This window comes from Nerophis ophidion, linkage group LG12 (genome assembly GCF_033978795.1).
Source record: "Nerophis ophidion isolate RoL-2023_Sa linkage group LG12, RoL_Noph_v1.0, whole genome shotgun sequence".
NCBI classification, from domain to species: Eukaryota; Metazoa; Chordata; class Actinopteri; order Syngnathiformes; family Syngnathidae; genus Nerophis; species Nerophis ophidion.
Window position 1 is genome coordinate 60,821,000 of NC_084622.1, and position 17,683 is coordinate 60,838,682.

At 38.3% G+C, this 17,683-nt stretch overlaps 1 protein-coding gene across 1 annotated transcript in view; it reads right to left on the bottom strand.

The window, feature by feature from the left end:
* Positions 1-17,683, bottom strand: part of LOC133563644 (adenosine deaminase-like protein) — a 39,648-nt gene that overhangs the window by 11,720 nt on the left and 10,245 nt on the right. Inside the window, exons 5-9 of the mRNA XM_061917903.1 lie at positions 10,613-10,694; positions 8,712-8,838; positions 8,368-8,448; positions 5,843-5,981; positions 5,667-5,767 (exon numbers count right to left, since the gene is read on the bottom strand). Of these exons, the coding sequence (XP_061773887.1) occupies positions 5,667-5,767; positions 5,843-5,981; positions 8,368-8,448; positions 8,712-8,838; positions 10,613-10,694 (530 nt within the window). The remainder of the gene's footprint in view (positions 1-5,666; positions 5,768-5,842; positions 5,982-8,367; positions 8,449-8,711; positions 8,839-10,612; positions 10,695-17,683) is intronic.

The following is a 17,683-nucleotide window of genomic DNA, read 5'->3' on the forward strand; positions in this document are numbered from 1 at the left end:
TATGTATGTATATATGTATGTATATACATACATATGTATGTATGCATATGCATATGTATGTATGCATGTATATACATGTATGTATATATATATGTACATACATATGTATGTATATACATACATACATACATATGTATGTATATACATACATATGTATGTATGTATATACATACATATGTATGTATATACATACATATGTATGTATATACATGCATATGTATATACATATGTATGTATGTACATATGTATGTATATACATATGTACATACATACATATGTATGTATGCATATGCATATGTATGTATGCATGTATATACATACATATGTATATACATATATATATACATACATGTATATACATGCATACATACACATGCATATGCATACATACATACATATGTATGTATATACATACATATACATACATACATATGTATATGTATGTATATACATACATATACATACATACATATGTATGTATATACATACATATGTATGTATATACATACACACATACATATGTATGTATATACATATGTATGTATATACATACATATGTATATACATACATATGTATGTATATACATATGTATATACACACATACATATGTATGTATATACATATGTATGTATATAATGTATGTATATACATATGTATGTATACACATACATACATATGTATGTATGTACATATGTATATACATACATGCATACATATGTATATGCATACATACATATGTATGTATATACATACATGCATACGTATGTATGTATATGCATACATACATACATACGTATGTATGTACGTATGTACGTATATACATATGTATGTATATACATACATACATACGTATGTATGTATATACATCCATATGCATGTATATACATACATACATATGTATGTATATACATACGTATGTATATACATACGTATGTATATACATATGTATGTATATACATACATATGTATGTATATACATACATATGTATGTATATACATACATGCATACGTATGTATGTATATGCATACATATGTATGTATGTATATACATACATACGTATGTATGTACGTCTATACATATGTATGTATATACATACATACATACGTATGTATGTATATACATCCATATGCATGTATATACATACATACATATGTATGTACATACATATGTATGTATATACATACATGCATATGGATGTATATACATACATGCATACGTATGCATGTATATACATACGTATATACATATGTATGTATGTACATACGTATGTATATGCATATGTATATACATACATATGCATATACATACGTATGTATGTATATACATACATATGTATGTATATACATACATATGTATATACATACATACATATGTATATACATACATACATACGTATGCATGTATATACATACGTATATACATATGTATGTATGTACATACATACATATGTGTGTATGTACATACATATGTATATATGTATGCATATACATACATACGTATGTATGTATATACATACATATGTATGTATGTATATACATACGTACATACATATGTATGTATGCATATGTATGTATGCATGTATATACATACATACATATGTATATATATACATACATATATATGTGTGTACATATGTATGTATGTATATATGTATGTATGCATATGCATATGTATGTATGCATGTATATACATGTATGTATATATATGTATATACATATGTATGTATATACATACATACATACATACATATGTATGTATATACATACATATGTATGTATGTATATACATACATATGTATGTATGTATGTATATACATACATATGTATGTATATACATGCATATGTATATACATATGTATGTATGTACATATGTATGTATATACATATGTACATACATACATATGTATGTATATACATATGTATGTATGCATATGCATATGTATGTATGCATGTATATACATACATATGTATATACATATATATATACATACATGTATATACATGCATACATACACATGCATATGCATACATACATACATATGTATGTATATACATACATATACATACATACATATGTATGTATATACATACATATACATACATACATATGTATGTATATACATACATATGTATGTATATACATACACACATACATATGTATGTATATACATATGTATGTATATACATACATATGTATGTATGTATATACATACATATGTATGTATATACATATGTATATACATACATACATATGTATGTATATACATACGTACATATGTATGTATATACATATGTATGTATATACATACATATGTATGTATGTATATACATATGTATATACACACATACATATGTATGTATATACATATGTATGTATATACATATGTATGTATACACATACATACATATGTATGTATGTACATATGTATATACACACATGCATATATATGTATATACATACGTACATACATATGTATGTATGCATATGTATGTATGCATGTATATACATACATACATATGTATATATATACATACATATATATGTGTGTACAAATGTATGTATGTATATACATATATATGTACATACATACATTCGTATGTGCATATGCATGTGTATACATGCATATGTGTGTATATACATATGTAAGTACATACATACATATGTATGTATATACATACATGTGTATGTATATACATACATATGTATATATGTATGTAGATACATACATATGTATATACATACATGTGTATGTATATACATACATATGTATATATGTATGTAGATACATACATATGTATATACATACATGTGTATGTATATACATACATACATATGTATGTATATACATACATATGTATGTATGTATGCATATACATACATACGTATGTATGTATATACATACATATGTATGTATATACATACATACATACGTATGTATGTATATACATACATATGTATATACATACGTATGTATATACATACATATGTATATACATACATATGTATATACATATGTATGTATATACATACATACATATGTATGTATATACATACATGCATACGTATGTATGTATATGCATACATACATACATATGTATGTATGTATATACATACATATGTATATACATACGTATGTATATACATACATATGTATGTATGTACATACATACATATGTATATACATATGTATGTATATACATACATATGTATGTATATACATACATGCATACGTATGTATGTATGTATGTATATACATGCATACATATGTATGTATGTATGCATATACATACATACGTATGCATGTATGTATATACATACATACATGCATACGTATGTATGTACATGCATACATATGTATGTATGTATGCATATACATACATACGTATGCATGTATGTATATACATACATACATGCATACGTATGTATGTATATGCATACATACATACATATGTATGTATGTATATACATACGTATGTATGTACGTATGTACGTATATACATATGTATGTATATACATACATACATACGTATGTATGTATATACATACATACATATGTATATACATATGTATGTATATACATACATGCATATGGATGTATATACATACATACATACGTATGTATGTATGTATATACATACATATGTATGTATGTATGTATGTACATACGTATGTATATGCATATGTATATACATACATATGCATATACATATGTATATACATACATATATATACATATGTATGTATGTATATACATACATATGTATGTATATACATACATATGTATATACATACATACATACATACGTATGCATGTATATACATACGTATATACATATGTATGTATGTACATACATATGTATATATGTATGCATATACATACATACGTATGTATGTATATACATACATATGTATGTATGTACATACATATGTATATACGTATGTATGCATATACATACATACATATGTATATATATACATATGCATACATACAAATGTATACATATACATACATACATATGTATGTATGTATATACATACATATGTATGTATGTATGTATATACATACATATGTATGTATGTATGTATATACATACATATGTATGTATATACATGCATATGTATATACATATGTATGTTTGTATATATATACATACATAAATATACATGCATATATACATACATGCATATATATATATATATATATATATACACATACATACATATGCATATACATACAAACATACAAGTACATACATACATACAAACACAAGTATATAAATATATACATGAATTAATGAATTGATTAACGTGGACCCCGACTTAAACAAGTTGAAAAACTTATTCGGGTGTTACCATTTAGTGGTCAATTGTACGGAATATGTACTGTACTGTGCAATCTATGTACATACATACGTACATACATATGGATATATATACATATGTACATACGTATGTATATACATCCATATGTATGTACATACATATGGATGTATATACATACATATATACATATGGATGTACATATGTATGTATATACATACATACATATGTGCGTACATACATACATACATACATATATATGTATGTACGTACATACATACATATGTATGTATATACGCATGTATGTATATAAATAAGTAAATGATAAATGGTTTGTACTGGTATAGCGCTTTTCTATCTTCAAAGTACTCAAAGCGCTTCGACACTTTTTATGTATGCATGTATGTATATACATATGGGTGTATGTATGCATTTACATAGGTACGTATATACATATGTATATACACAAATACACATATGTATACACATACATACCTATGTATATACATACATACATATGTATATATACATACGAATGTATGTCTATACGAATGTATGTATGTCTTTATATACATATGTATGTATGTATACACATATGTATGTATATATACTGTATATACATTAATATGTATGTATATAAATACATATGTTAACTGTATAATCGAATCTTATCAAATTGTATGTACACTGTATTGAATCTTATGAATTGGTTAGTACACTGTATTGAATCATATGGGTTTGTTCATTGAATGTACCAAATTGTTATACACTGCATCTAATCTTGTCATGCATCACAAAGAGAAGTCCAGACCTACAACTTGTGTGTTCAAATGTTAATAAATGTTTAAACAAATTTAAATTTGAATTTAAAATTTAACACTGAATCATCCATTTTTTATCTTTTCTTACACCTCTGAGTTTAATTTGCAATTATTCTATAGTAGGCTTCCAAGACGTTAGTTTCAGCTTTCAAAAACCAAATTTGAAGGCATTAAAATTGCCATGTAAAATGGCTAATGATAACAAGTAGCATGTCCATAGCAAATCCAAAGTAAATTAGCATCGAGCTAGCGCCTTTTGAAAAATAGAGCCTCACTGTACTTTTGAGCGCCTTCTTTTTGCTTTGTTGGCATGGAAACTTGTAACATTACCTAAAGGGAGTTTAGCTGCGAGTACTTGACCGCTGGTAAATCTGCAAGTGGACGTGACATTACCAGCAATATATGGCAGTTTGATTGGACGTGAATTGATACCCGGTAGTACTGACGGTAGGTGCCTCTAAAAGTAGCAGATTTGAAAAGAAGTGTGTCAGGACTGGTGCTACAGGAAGTAGTGGGAACTCACACAGATGACACTGGGGTGCCCCAACTGGTACCAGTACTTGAAGTGGTGCTGGGAGTAACACGGCACAGTTTGGCCTTTGATGTTGGAAGTCAAGCAGAGCTCTGGAGGGGGAAAAAGTGAGGAGATGTTGAAGGATCAATAAACAGCCCGACTGGTCATCAACTGTCTTGCCCTACCGATTGGGATGTTGTTCTTGGTCACTTTGTCCACCAGGCTCTGAGATCCGCCAACGTCGGGATGTAGAAAGGTGCCGTGACCGATCCTGTCCGGAGGGAGACCAAGGAGCAACTCGGACTCCTCGAGCTGGGACGCCACCTGCAGGAGTTGAAGTCACCTCTTATTCCACACTCAGCCAACACTCCATGACACACACACCTGTGTTCAGGGTCATCCAAACCTTTGTTTCCACTGACTAATAATTGGTGCCATTTGCTCTTAATTTGCACCCGAGCAACGTCAAAAGGCAACTGCTGCATTCCTTTCTGTAGAACATCTTTTGCCCAGACTGCCTTTTCAACTATCGAACTCTTCCTGACTCTTTAAAAAGTATATCTGCACTTGTTACTTTCAAAAAAACAACAAAACTGTGGCTCGTTGAGCAACAATCATGTTCTCATGTTTACTTTGTACTCATTTTTACTAATTGTTTTTTTCATCTAGTCTGCACTTTGTCCGTGTTATTATTATTGTTTTTCAATCTAGTTTGCCCTTTGTATTACTATTATCATTATTATCAACTCATCTTTACCTTATTCTTTTTACTTACCTATTTTAATGATGTTGGATCTGTGGTGGTGTTGTTGGGGACAAGTGCTGTAAATTAGCTTTGACTACAAACACTATCATGTATATATACTGTATATATATATATATATATATATATATATATATATATATATATATATATATATATACACATATATCTACATATATATACAGACACATATATATATATATATATGTATTTATATATATATACACACACATATATGTATATATATATTATATATATACATATATGTATATATATATTATATATATATACATACAGTATATATGTATATATACATACACACATATACATACACATATATATATATATATATATATATATATATATATATACATAAACTCCCAAAATAAACGTAAATTTCTTTTTTTTGCCCAACTTAAACTACTCAAAAAGGAAATTTGACTTCATTTTTGTACAAAGTTAATAAAAAAATGACTCATTTGAATAACATGACTGAGTTTTTAGCATTAGGAGTGTCTCAATGCAACTTTTTTAATTCCGATACAATATCGCAATTGGGGCCCTAAGCGTGGGCGGGTACCAACATTAATTTGATACAATATCAGCAGGAATCATACATCATTTTATAATGTTGTAGTATGGGATATTTGAAAAATATTGGATCATACAAACTTACCCAGAGAACAATGGTAGGTATTAAAACACTTTCCTTATAACAGATTTACACTTTTGAAGAGTATTGTTATTAGTGTTGTGGTAACAATAAATAAGTAAAGCTCATGGCAGTAAGTTGAATGCTGCGGACACGTTTGTTACTGGATACTTTGAAATAGCCTTTGGAGACGGTAACTATAATTATTTGATACTTGTCTATATTGACTAATGTGCTGTTTTATACTGCAATATTGTTCAATTAAAAAAATGTATTCTGTATGTTTAGCTCGTGTGCTCTTGTGTGCTTATCTGTTGTGTAGCTGCTAGCTCCCGGTAGCCTATAGCTACCATATTTACCTTTTGGAAATGGCTTCACTAAAATAGAAGAAAAGACCAACATTGTGTTTTTTGTAAAACATCCGGATGTTAACTGTCAAGCCTTGCACAAGTACACACACTGCAGGACTGCTTGTATCGGACCTTTTAGGACCCACCCGATATCATCCAGTGCTTTTTTTTCTGCTCATATTGAACCGATACCCGATAGCAATATCAGATTGGGACATCCCTAGCTAGCATAGAATTAGTACATAGATTACATATACCAGGAATTGATTAAACAAGTTGAAAAACTTATTGTGGTGTTACCATTTATGGTCAATTGTAGGGAATATGTACTGTACTGTGCAATCTACTAATACAAATTTCAATCAATCAATCAATAGCCACACGGCATGTGTGCTAATAGCAACATTAAACACATTACAATAACACACCATGATTTTCTTTTCAAAATAAATATTAAAGTAGGTAACATTTAACCCCCAATCATCCCCTTTTTGGAGGGGATGATTGAGAGAGATACTGTTTAACAGGACTGAATAAAAAGCTAGTGTAAACTATAATTGGGTGTGACTTTTCCTTGCCCTCATGTGGGCCGACCGAGGATGTCTCGTAGTGGTTTGTGCAGCCCTTTGAGACACTAGTGATTTAGGGCTATACAAGTAAACATTGATTGATTGATATGTGAAAATTATAATATTTCTGAAGGATTTCAATCATATTTCAAGGCAAAGTCTAGTTTTAGGAAGCGAGGACAGGCAACAAATGCTATTTTTCCTGTGTTCAAGAAAGTTTCAATTAATCTTTTCAGTTGTATGTATTACAAATGTAACGTGCAGGACACTTTGCCTAGAAATAAAGAAATATTTTTTCATTGATTTACACATTTGATTATCTGGAGACGCAAACGGCACAGATGAGTTGAGCTTGGTGTGTGTTTGAAAGTCTTACTTCTGAGAGGTGCAGCGACAACTTGAGTCCACCGTTCTTGGCTCTCTGCAAGGCAGGCAGCAGGTCTTTGCCGTGGCCCACCTGAGGAGAACAAGTTGGTGCTCCGTCAACTACTGCATCTACAGCTGGCTGTCTACGCGGCATTAAAAAACACTATTATTTATGTACACAACAAGGAAGTGTATTAAATGTAGAAAAATCTAATCTGAACACAATCCCTTTAATTTAAGAAAAATTTGTGACATTTAGTCATTTTATAAAAAAACATCTTGATAAAAATGCTTCATATTTATATCTTTTTTTTCTCCAAATGCTCATGTAATAAAGACAGACAACTTGCAAACCGTTGGATCCCCGCTCAGGTCAAGTCCAACCACCAGCCCATCAGCGGACAGCATGAAGTCCTCAGCCAATTTCACCGTCTCCATGGCAACCTCAGATCCATTCCTGCGGTCAATGGCCACGAGGAACCTTCAGGGGGAAAAAAAAAAAAACCTTAAAGAGGACCTTAGTGACTCATAAATGTTCCAATGTTGGATGTTAAACCTGCCAGTGTCAAATCACAAGGTTCATGCATACTTAGTTTGACATTAACTTAAGCTCGCTGATAATACAACTTTAACATTTGACAACCAAATAATAAAACAAGGTGAGTCTGTAAAAAATCTGGGTATTATCTTCGACCCAACTCTCTCCTTTGAGTCACACATTAAAAGCGTTACTAAAACGGCCTTTTTTCATCTCCGTAATATCGCTAAAATTCGCTCCATTTTGTCCACTAAAGACGCCGAGATCATTATCCATGTGTTTGTTACGTCTCGTCTCGATTACTGTAACCTATTATTTTCGGGTCTCCCCATGTCTAGCATTAAAAGATTACAGTTGGTACAAAATGCGGCTGCTAGACTTTTGACAAGAACAAGAAAGTTTGATCACATTACGCCTGTACTGGCTCACCTGCACTGGCTTCCTGTGCACTTAAGATGTGACTTTAAGGTTTTACTACTTACGTATAAAATACTACACGGTCTAGCTCCAGCCTATCTTGCCGATTGTATTGTACCGTATGTCCCGGCAAGAAATCTGCGTTCAAAAGACTCCGGCTTATTAGTGATTCCTAGAGCTCAAAAAAAGTCTGCGGGCTATAGAGCGTTTTCCGTTCGGGCTCCAGTACTCTGGAATGCCCTCCCGGTAACAGTTCGAGATGCTACCTCAGTAGAAGCATTTAAGTCTCATCTTAAAACTCATCTGTATACTCTAGCCTTTAAATAGACCTCCTTTTTAGACCAGTTGATCTGCCGCTTCTTTTCTTTCTCCTATGTCCCCCCCTCCCTTGTGGAGGGGGTCCGGTCCGATGACCATGGATGAAGTACTGACTGTCCAGAGTCGAGACCCAGGATGGACCGCTCGTCGGGACCCAGGATGAACCGCTCGCCTGTATCGGTTGGGGACATCTCTACGCTGCTGATCCGCTTGAGATGGTTTCCTGTGGACGGGACTCTCACTGCTGTCTTGGAGCCACTATGGATTGAACTTTCACAGTATCATGTTAGACCCGCTCGACATCCATTGCTTTCGGTCCCCTAGAGGGGGGGGGGTTGCCCACATCTGAGGTCCTCTCCAAGGTTTCTCATAGTCAGCATTGTCACTGGCGTCCCACTGGATGTGAATTCTCCCTGCCCACTGGGTGTGAGTTTTCCTTGCCCTTTTGTGGGTTCTTCCGAGGATGTTGTAGTCGTAATGATTTGTGCAGTCCTTTGAGACATTTGTGATTTGGGGCTATATAAATAAACATTGATTGATTGATTGATTGAAGAAATTAAGAAACAAAAAGAGAGGATAAAGTATTATTTTCATCCAATGTGCATCATAAAATCGACATGCAGTGACAAACGCTGATTTTTTTTAGAAATGTTTTTATTTTTATGATTTACTGTATTTTTCAGATTATAAATCATTATAAGTTATCTTTCAGAGTTTGGCGAGGGGTGCGATTTATACTCTGGAGCGACTTATTTGTGAAGTTATTAACACATTACCCTAAAGTTGTTTTTTTACACACACGTCAACCAATACAAATTTGGCGGGGGCGGGTCATGGCAGAAGTGCATTGTGGGAAAAAGATGCTACTGCTACTACGTCTGTACCTATTCAAATGGATGATTTCACCAGGAAGTGTTTTCAATGTAGATGAAATCCTCCTCGGTTCTGGTGAACACCTGTTAGCACTGGCTCACATATTTACCTGACATCGATGTCCACGCCCTCCTCTTTGCACTGCTGGATGGCTCCAATCACGGTCTCCACATAATTCTTCTTGTTCAGCCCTAAAAAAGAAACAGTATCCGCCCATGTTGGTTCAAAAGGATGTGCCGATTAAAGGAGAACTGTACTTTAAAACACAAATGTTGCCTCTGAAGAGTGCTTGAAACTCTGCATGTCAACATCTTCCTTCTGTGCCACACCCCCAAACAATTTCCAGATCCTACAATTACAGTGACTAGAAAATGTTAGAAAATTATATCTTGGAATGTAAAAGGCGCAAATGAAGAGGTGAAACAAAGAACAATTCTGAAGCATCCAAACAATCGTTCTACTGATATTGTCTTTCTACAGGGAACCCATTGGAAAACTGAACATTTTAAATATTTGAAAAAAGGATGGGTCGGTGAGCTAGCTGGTGTTGGACTGTCCTCCAAAAGATCTGCTGTTGCTATAATGTTTAATAAAAAGATTAACAATATAATAAATAGCATATTTTTAGATCTCGATACGACTATTATTTGCCATATACTGTATTTCATAACAATACCACCTGGGGATAGGTTGATTGGCAACACTAAAATTGGCCCTAGTGTGTGAATGTGAGTGTGAATGTTGTCTGTCTATCTGTGTTGGCCCTGCGATGAGATGGCGACTTGTCCAGGGTGTACCCCGCCTTCCGCCCGATTGTAGCTGAGATAGGCGCCAGCGCCCCCCGCGACCCCGAACGGGAATAAGCGGCAGAAAATGGATGGATGGACCACACTGGTAAACGTATATGCACCCAATGATAATGATAACAAACTTTCTTTCTTTGGTGACGTGGAGCTCAAATTGTCTTCTGCATTTAACCCATCACCCTTGATCACCCCCTGGGAGGTGAGGGGAGCAGTGAGCAGCAGCGGTGGCCGCCCCCAGGAATAATTTTTGGTGATTTAACCCCCAATTCCAAGCCTTGATGCTGAGTGCCAAGCAGGGAGGTAATGGCTCTCATTTTTGTAGTCTTTGGTATCACTCGGCCGGGGTTTAAACTCACAACCTACCCGTCTCGGGGTGGACACTGGAACCACTAGACCACTGAGTAGATTGCACAGTACAGTACATATTCTGTACAATTGACCACTAAATGTTAACACCACAATAATAACAATCAATTCATGTTAGATATTGAAATCATACTTGCCAACCCTCCCGATTTTCCCGGGAGAGTCCCGAATTTCAGTGTCCCTCCCGAAAATATCCCAGGGCCACCATTCTAACAAATTTCTCCCGATTTCTGCCAGGACAACAATATTGCGACGCCAACCTTCACTGGGCGCCGTTTCTGGCCGGACAATAAAAACGGTTACACCTCAAAGTCAAGCGCGGCAATTAGAACAGAAGAAGAAGAAGAAGCAGAAGAAGAGACATGGCAACGACGAGTAAAAAGAAGGAGTACGCTTGCAAGTTCCAAAATGATTGGAAAAAATAATTTTTCAGTAGAAACATTTAAGTCTCATCTTAAAACTCATTTTATACTCTACCCTTTAAATAGACACCCTTTTTAGACCAGTTGATCTGCCGTTTCTTTTTTTCTTCTCATCTGCCCCCCTCTCCCTTATGGAAAGAGGCCAGGGGGGACACAGGTCCGGTGGCCATGGATGAAGTACTGGCTGTCCAGAGTCGGGACCCAGGATGGACCACTTGCCCGTGTATCGGTTGGGGACATCTCTGCGCTGCTGACCCGTCACCACTCTGGATGGTCTCCTGCTGGCTCCACTATGGACGGGACTCTCACTACTATATTGGATCCACTATGGACTGGACTCTCACCGTTATGTTAGATCCACTATGGACTGGACTTTCACAACATTACGTTAGACCCGCACGACATCCATTGCTTACAGGCTCCCCTAGGGGCGGGGGGTTGCCCACATATGCGGTCCTCTCCAAGGTTTCTCATAGTCACTGTCACCGACGTCCCACTGAGGATGTCGTTGTGGTTTGTGCAGCCCTTTGAGACACTTATATAAATAAACACTGATTGATTGAATTTCAGTTCATCCAGGACAGCTGGAAGGGGAAGGAGTATGCTGCCTGCAAATTGTGTAGATCAGACTTCTCCATTGAACACGGCGGTCGAACGGATGTAGTCACTCATGAACGGTCAGAGAAGCACTAGACTGCAGCAAACCAGCAGCGGTCACAGCCCAGTATTATGGGCCACCTTGCTAAATGTAGACCCAAGGGTGTAACTTATGCAGGGACAAAGATGGCCATGCTGATAGCTACAAGCAACATCCCCTTCTCATTTGTATTTTGATTCACCAAAGGTTTGAATCGATCACAAATACCATACCAACTTTATTTATAAAGCTCTTTTTCTCTACGATAACGGGAGAGGAGCTTGACAATGTCAGAAAGTAATGGACAACAATTGTATTATGTATTATCAGTAAAGTGCAGCTGAGCAACCCATGGTGACGGTCGTGTTACATAAAATCTACACACACACACATACATACATACATACATATATGTCTTGATTGGATTATCCAGAGAATAGTGCTCGATACCGTGGTAGAGCGCAATATGTAGGTGTGGGAAAAATCACAAGACTACTTCATCTCGAGATGAAGTAGTCTTGTGATTTTTCCCACACCTACATACATACATATACATATACATATATATATATATATATATACACACACACAAACACAAATATATGCATACACATACATATGTATATACACATTTACGTATACAGTATATATACACATATACATATATCCATGGTGACGGTCGTGTTACATAAAATCCACACAACGCAAGGGAAAAAACCCCGTTACACATACATATATATATATATATATATATATATATATATATATACACATATATATACACACGTATATATACACACACACACACACACATACATACATACATATATAACACAAACATATATATATGCATACATATACATATGTATATACACATTTACGTATACACATTTGGTGACGCTCGTGTTACATAAAATCCACACAACGCAAGGGAAAAGACCCCCAGTTACACACACACACATACATATACATATATATATATATATATATATATATATATATACACACACATATATACATATATATACATATATATGCATACATACTAGGGGTGTAACGGTACACAAAAATTTCGGTTCGGTAAGTACCTCGGTTTAGAGGTCACAGTTTGGTTCATTTTCGGTACGGTAAGAAAACAACAAGTATATTCATTTTTGGGTTATTTATTTACCACATTTATAAAAAAATGGCAAATCAATCTTATATAATCACACAGGGTCCATTGCCAGGGTTAATACATATATAACATCCATCCATCCATCCATCCATCATCTTCCGCTTATCCGAGGTCGGGTCGCGGGGGCAACAGCCTAAGCAGGGAAACCCAGACTTCCCTCTCCCCAGCCACTTCGTCTAGCTCTTCCCGGGGGATCCCGAGGCGTTCCCAGGCCAGCCGGGAGACATAGTCTTCCCAACGTGTCCTGGGTCTTCCCCGTGGCCTCCTACCGGTTGGACGTGCCCTAAACACCTCCCTAGGGAGGCGTTCGGGTGGCATCCTGACCAGATGCCCGAACCACCTCATCTGGCTCCTCTCGATGTGAAGGAGCAGCGGCTTTACTTTGAGTTCCTCCCGGATGGCAGAGCTTCTCACCCTATCTCTAAGGGAGACACCCGCCACACAGCAGAGGAAACTCATTTGGGCCGCTTGTACCCGTGATCTTATCCTTTCGGTCATGACCCAAAGCTCATGACCATAGGTGAGGATGGGAACGTAGATCGACCGGTAAATTGAGAGCTTTGCCTTCCGGCTCAGCTCCTTCTTCACCACAACGGATCGGTACAACGTCCGCATTACTGAAGACGCCGCACCGATCCGCCTGTCGATCTCACGATCCACTCTTCCCTCACTCGTGAACAAGAATCCTAGGTACTTGAACTCCTCCACTTGGGGCAGGGTCTCCTCCCCAACCCGGAGATGGCACTCCACCCTTTTCCGGGCGAGAACCATGGACTCGGACTTGGAGGTGCTGATTCTCATTCCGGTCGCTTCACACTCTGCTGCGAACCGAGCTGCCACCTTATCGTGGTAGAGGAGTTTGCGTGTCCCAATGATCCTAGGAGCTATGTTGTCCGGGGGCATAAAGCCCCCTGGTAGGGTCTCCCAAGGCAAACAGATTCTAGGTGAGGGGTCAGACAAAGAGCAGCTCGAAGACCTTTATGAAGATGAAAAATCATGGACCCAGATTTCCCTCGCCCGGACGCGGGTCACCGGGGCCCCCCTCTGGAGCCAGGCCCGGAGGTGGGGCACGATGGCGAGCGCCTGGTGGCCGGGCCTGTTCCCATGGGGCCCGGCCGGGCACAGCCCGAAGAGGCAACGTGGGTCACCCCTCCAATGGGCTCACCACCCATAGCAGGGGCCATAGAGGTCGGGTGCAATGTGAGCTGGGCGACAGCCGAAGGCAGGGCACTTGGCGGTCCGATCCTCGGCTACAGAAGCTAGCTCTTGGGACGTGGAACGTCACGTCACTGGGGGGGAAAGAGCCTGAGCTAGTGCGCGAAGTCGAGAAGTTCCGGCTGGATATAGTCGGACTCACTTCAACGCACAGCAAGGGCTCTGAAACCACTTCTCTCGAGAGGGATTGGACCCTCTTCCACTCTGGCGTTGCCGGCAGTGAGAGGCGACGGGCTGGGGTGGCAATTCTTGTTTCCCCCCGGCTCAAAGCCTGCACGTTGGAGTTCAACCCGGTGGACGAAAAGGTAGCCTCCGTCCGCCTTGGGGTGGGGGGACGGGTCCTGACTGTTGTTTGTGCTTACGCACCAAACAGCAGTTCAGAGTACCCACCCTTTTTGGGTACACTCGAGGGAGTACTGGAAAGTGCTCCCCCGGGTGATTCCCTTGTCCTACTGGGAGACTTCAACGCTCACGTTGGCAACGACAGTGAAACCTGGAGAGGCGTGATTGGGAAGAATGGCCGCCCGGATCTGAACCCGAGTGGTGTTTTGTTATTGGACTTTTGTGCTCGTCACAGTTTGTCGATAACAAACACCATGTTCAAACATAAGGGTGTCCATATGTGCACTTGGCACCAGGACACCCTAGGCCGCAGTTCCATGATCGACTTTGTGGTTGTGTCATCGGATTTGCGGCCTCATGTTTTGGACACTCGGGTGAAGAGAGGGGCGGAGCTTTCTACCGATCACCACCTGGTGGTGAGTTGGCTGCGATGGTGGGGGAGGATGCCGGACAGACCTGGGAGGCCCAAACGCATTGTGAGGGTCTGCTGGGAACGTCTGGCAGAGTCTCCTGTCAGACAAAGTTTCAATTCCCACCTCCGGAAGAACTTTGAACATGTCACGAGGGAGGTGCTGGACATTGAGTCCGAGTGGACCATGTTCCGCACCTCTATTGTCGAGGCGGCAGATCGGAGCTGTGGCCGCAAGGTAGTTGGTGCCTGTCGGGGCGGCAATCCTAAAACCCCTTGGTGGACACCAGCGGTGAGGGATGCCGTCAAGCAGAAGAAGGAGTCCTATCGGGTCCTTTTGGCTCATAGGACTCCGGAGGCAGTGGACAGGTACCGACAGGCCAAGCGGTGTGCAGCTTCAGCGGTCAAAGAGGCAAAAACTCGGACATGGGAAGAGTTCGGGGAAGCCATGGAAAACGACTTCCGGACGGCTTCGAAGCGATTCTGGACCACCGTCCGCCGCCTCAGGAAGGGGAAGCAGTGCACTATCAACACCGTGTATGGTGCGGATGGTGTTCTGCTGACCTCGACTGCGGATGTTGTGGATAGGTGGAAGGAATACTTCGAAGACCTTCTCAATCCCACCAACACGTCTTCCTATGAGGAAGCAGTGCCTGGGGAATCTGTGGTGGACTCTCCTATTTCTGGGGCTGAGGTCGCTGAGGTAGTTAAAAAGCTCCTCGGTGGCAAGGCCCCAGGGGTGGACGAGATCCGCCCGGAGTTCCTTAAGGCTCTGGATGCTGTGGGGCTGTCTTGGTTGACAAGACTTTGCAGCATCGCGTGGACATCGTGGGCGGTACCTCTGGATTGGCAGACCGGGGTGGTGGTTCCTCTCTTTAAGAAGGGGGACCGGAGGGTGTGTTCCAACTATCGTGGGATCACACTCCTCAGCCTTCCCGGTAAGGTTTATTCAGGTGTACTGGGGAGGAGGCTACGTCGGATAGTCGAACCTCGGATTCAGGAGGAACAGTGTGGTTTTCGTCTTGGTCGTGGAACTGTGGACCAGCTCTATACTCTCGGCAGGGTTCTTGAGGGGGCATGGGAGTTTGCCCAACCAGTCTACATGTGCTTTGTGGACTTGGAGAAGGCATTCGACCGTGTCCCTCGGGAAGTCCTGTGGGGAGTGCTCAGAGAGTATGGGGTATCGGACTGTCTTATTGTGGCGGTCCGTTCCCTGTACGATCAGTGCCAGAGCTTGGTTCGCATTGCCGGCAGTAAGTCGAACACATTTCCAGTGAGGGTTGGACTCCGCCAAGGCTGTCCTTTGTCACCGATTCTGTTCATAACTTTTATGGACAGAATTTCTAGGCGCAGTCAAGGCGTTGAGGGGTTCCGGTTTGGTAACCGCAGGATTAGGTCTCTGCTTTTTGCAGATGATGTGGTCCTGATGGCTTCATCTGACCGGGATCTTCAGCTCTCGCTGGATCGGTTCGCATATATAACATATATAATTTAAAAACTAAATAAGTTAAGGCTGAGAATGGTTTCTTAACAAAACCTTTCTACATATAAAGTCCTTTTTTTGATTGATTGATTGAGACTTTTATTAGTAGATTGCACAGTACAGTACATATTCCCTACAATTGACCACTAAATGATAAAACCCCAATAAGTTTGTCAACTTGTTTAAGTCGGGGTCCACCTTCATCAACACCGAACGCCGTTTTTTGTAGACATGTTCCATAAATATTGATGTTAAAGATTTCTTTTTTTGTGAAGAAATGTTTAGAAGTAAGTTGATGAATCCAGCTGGATCTCTATTACAAT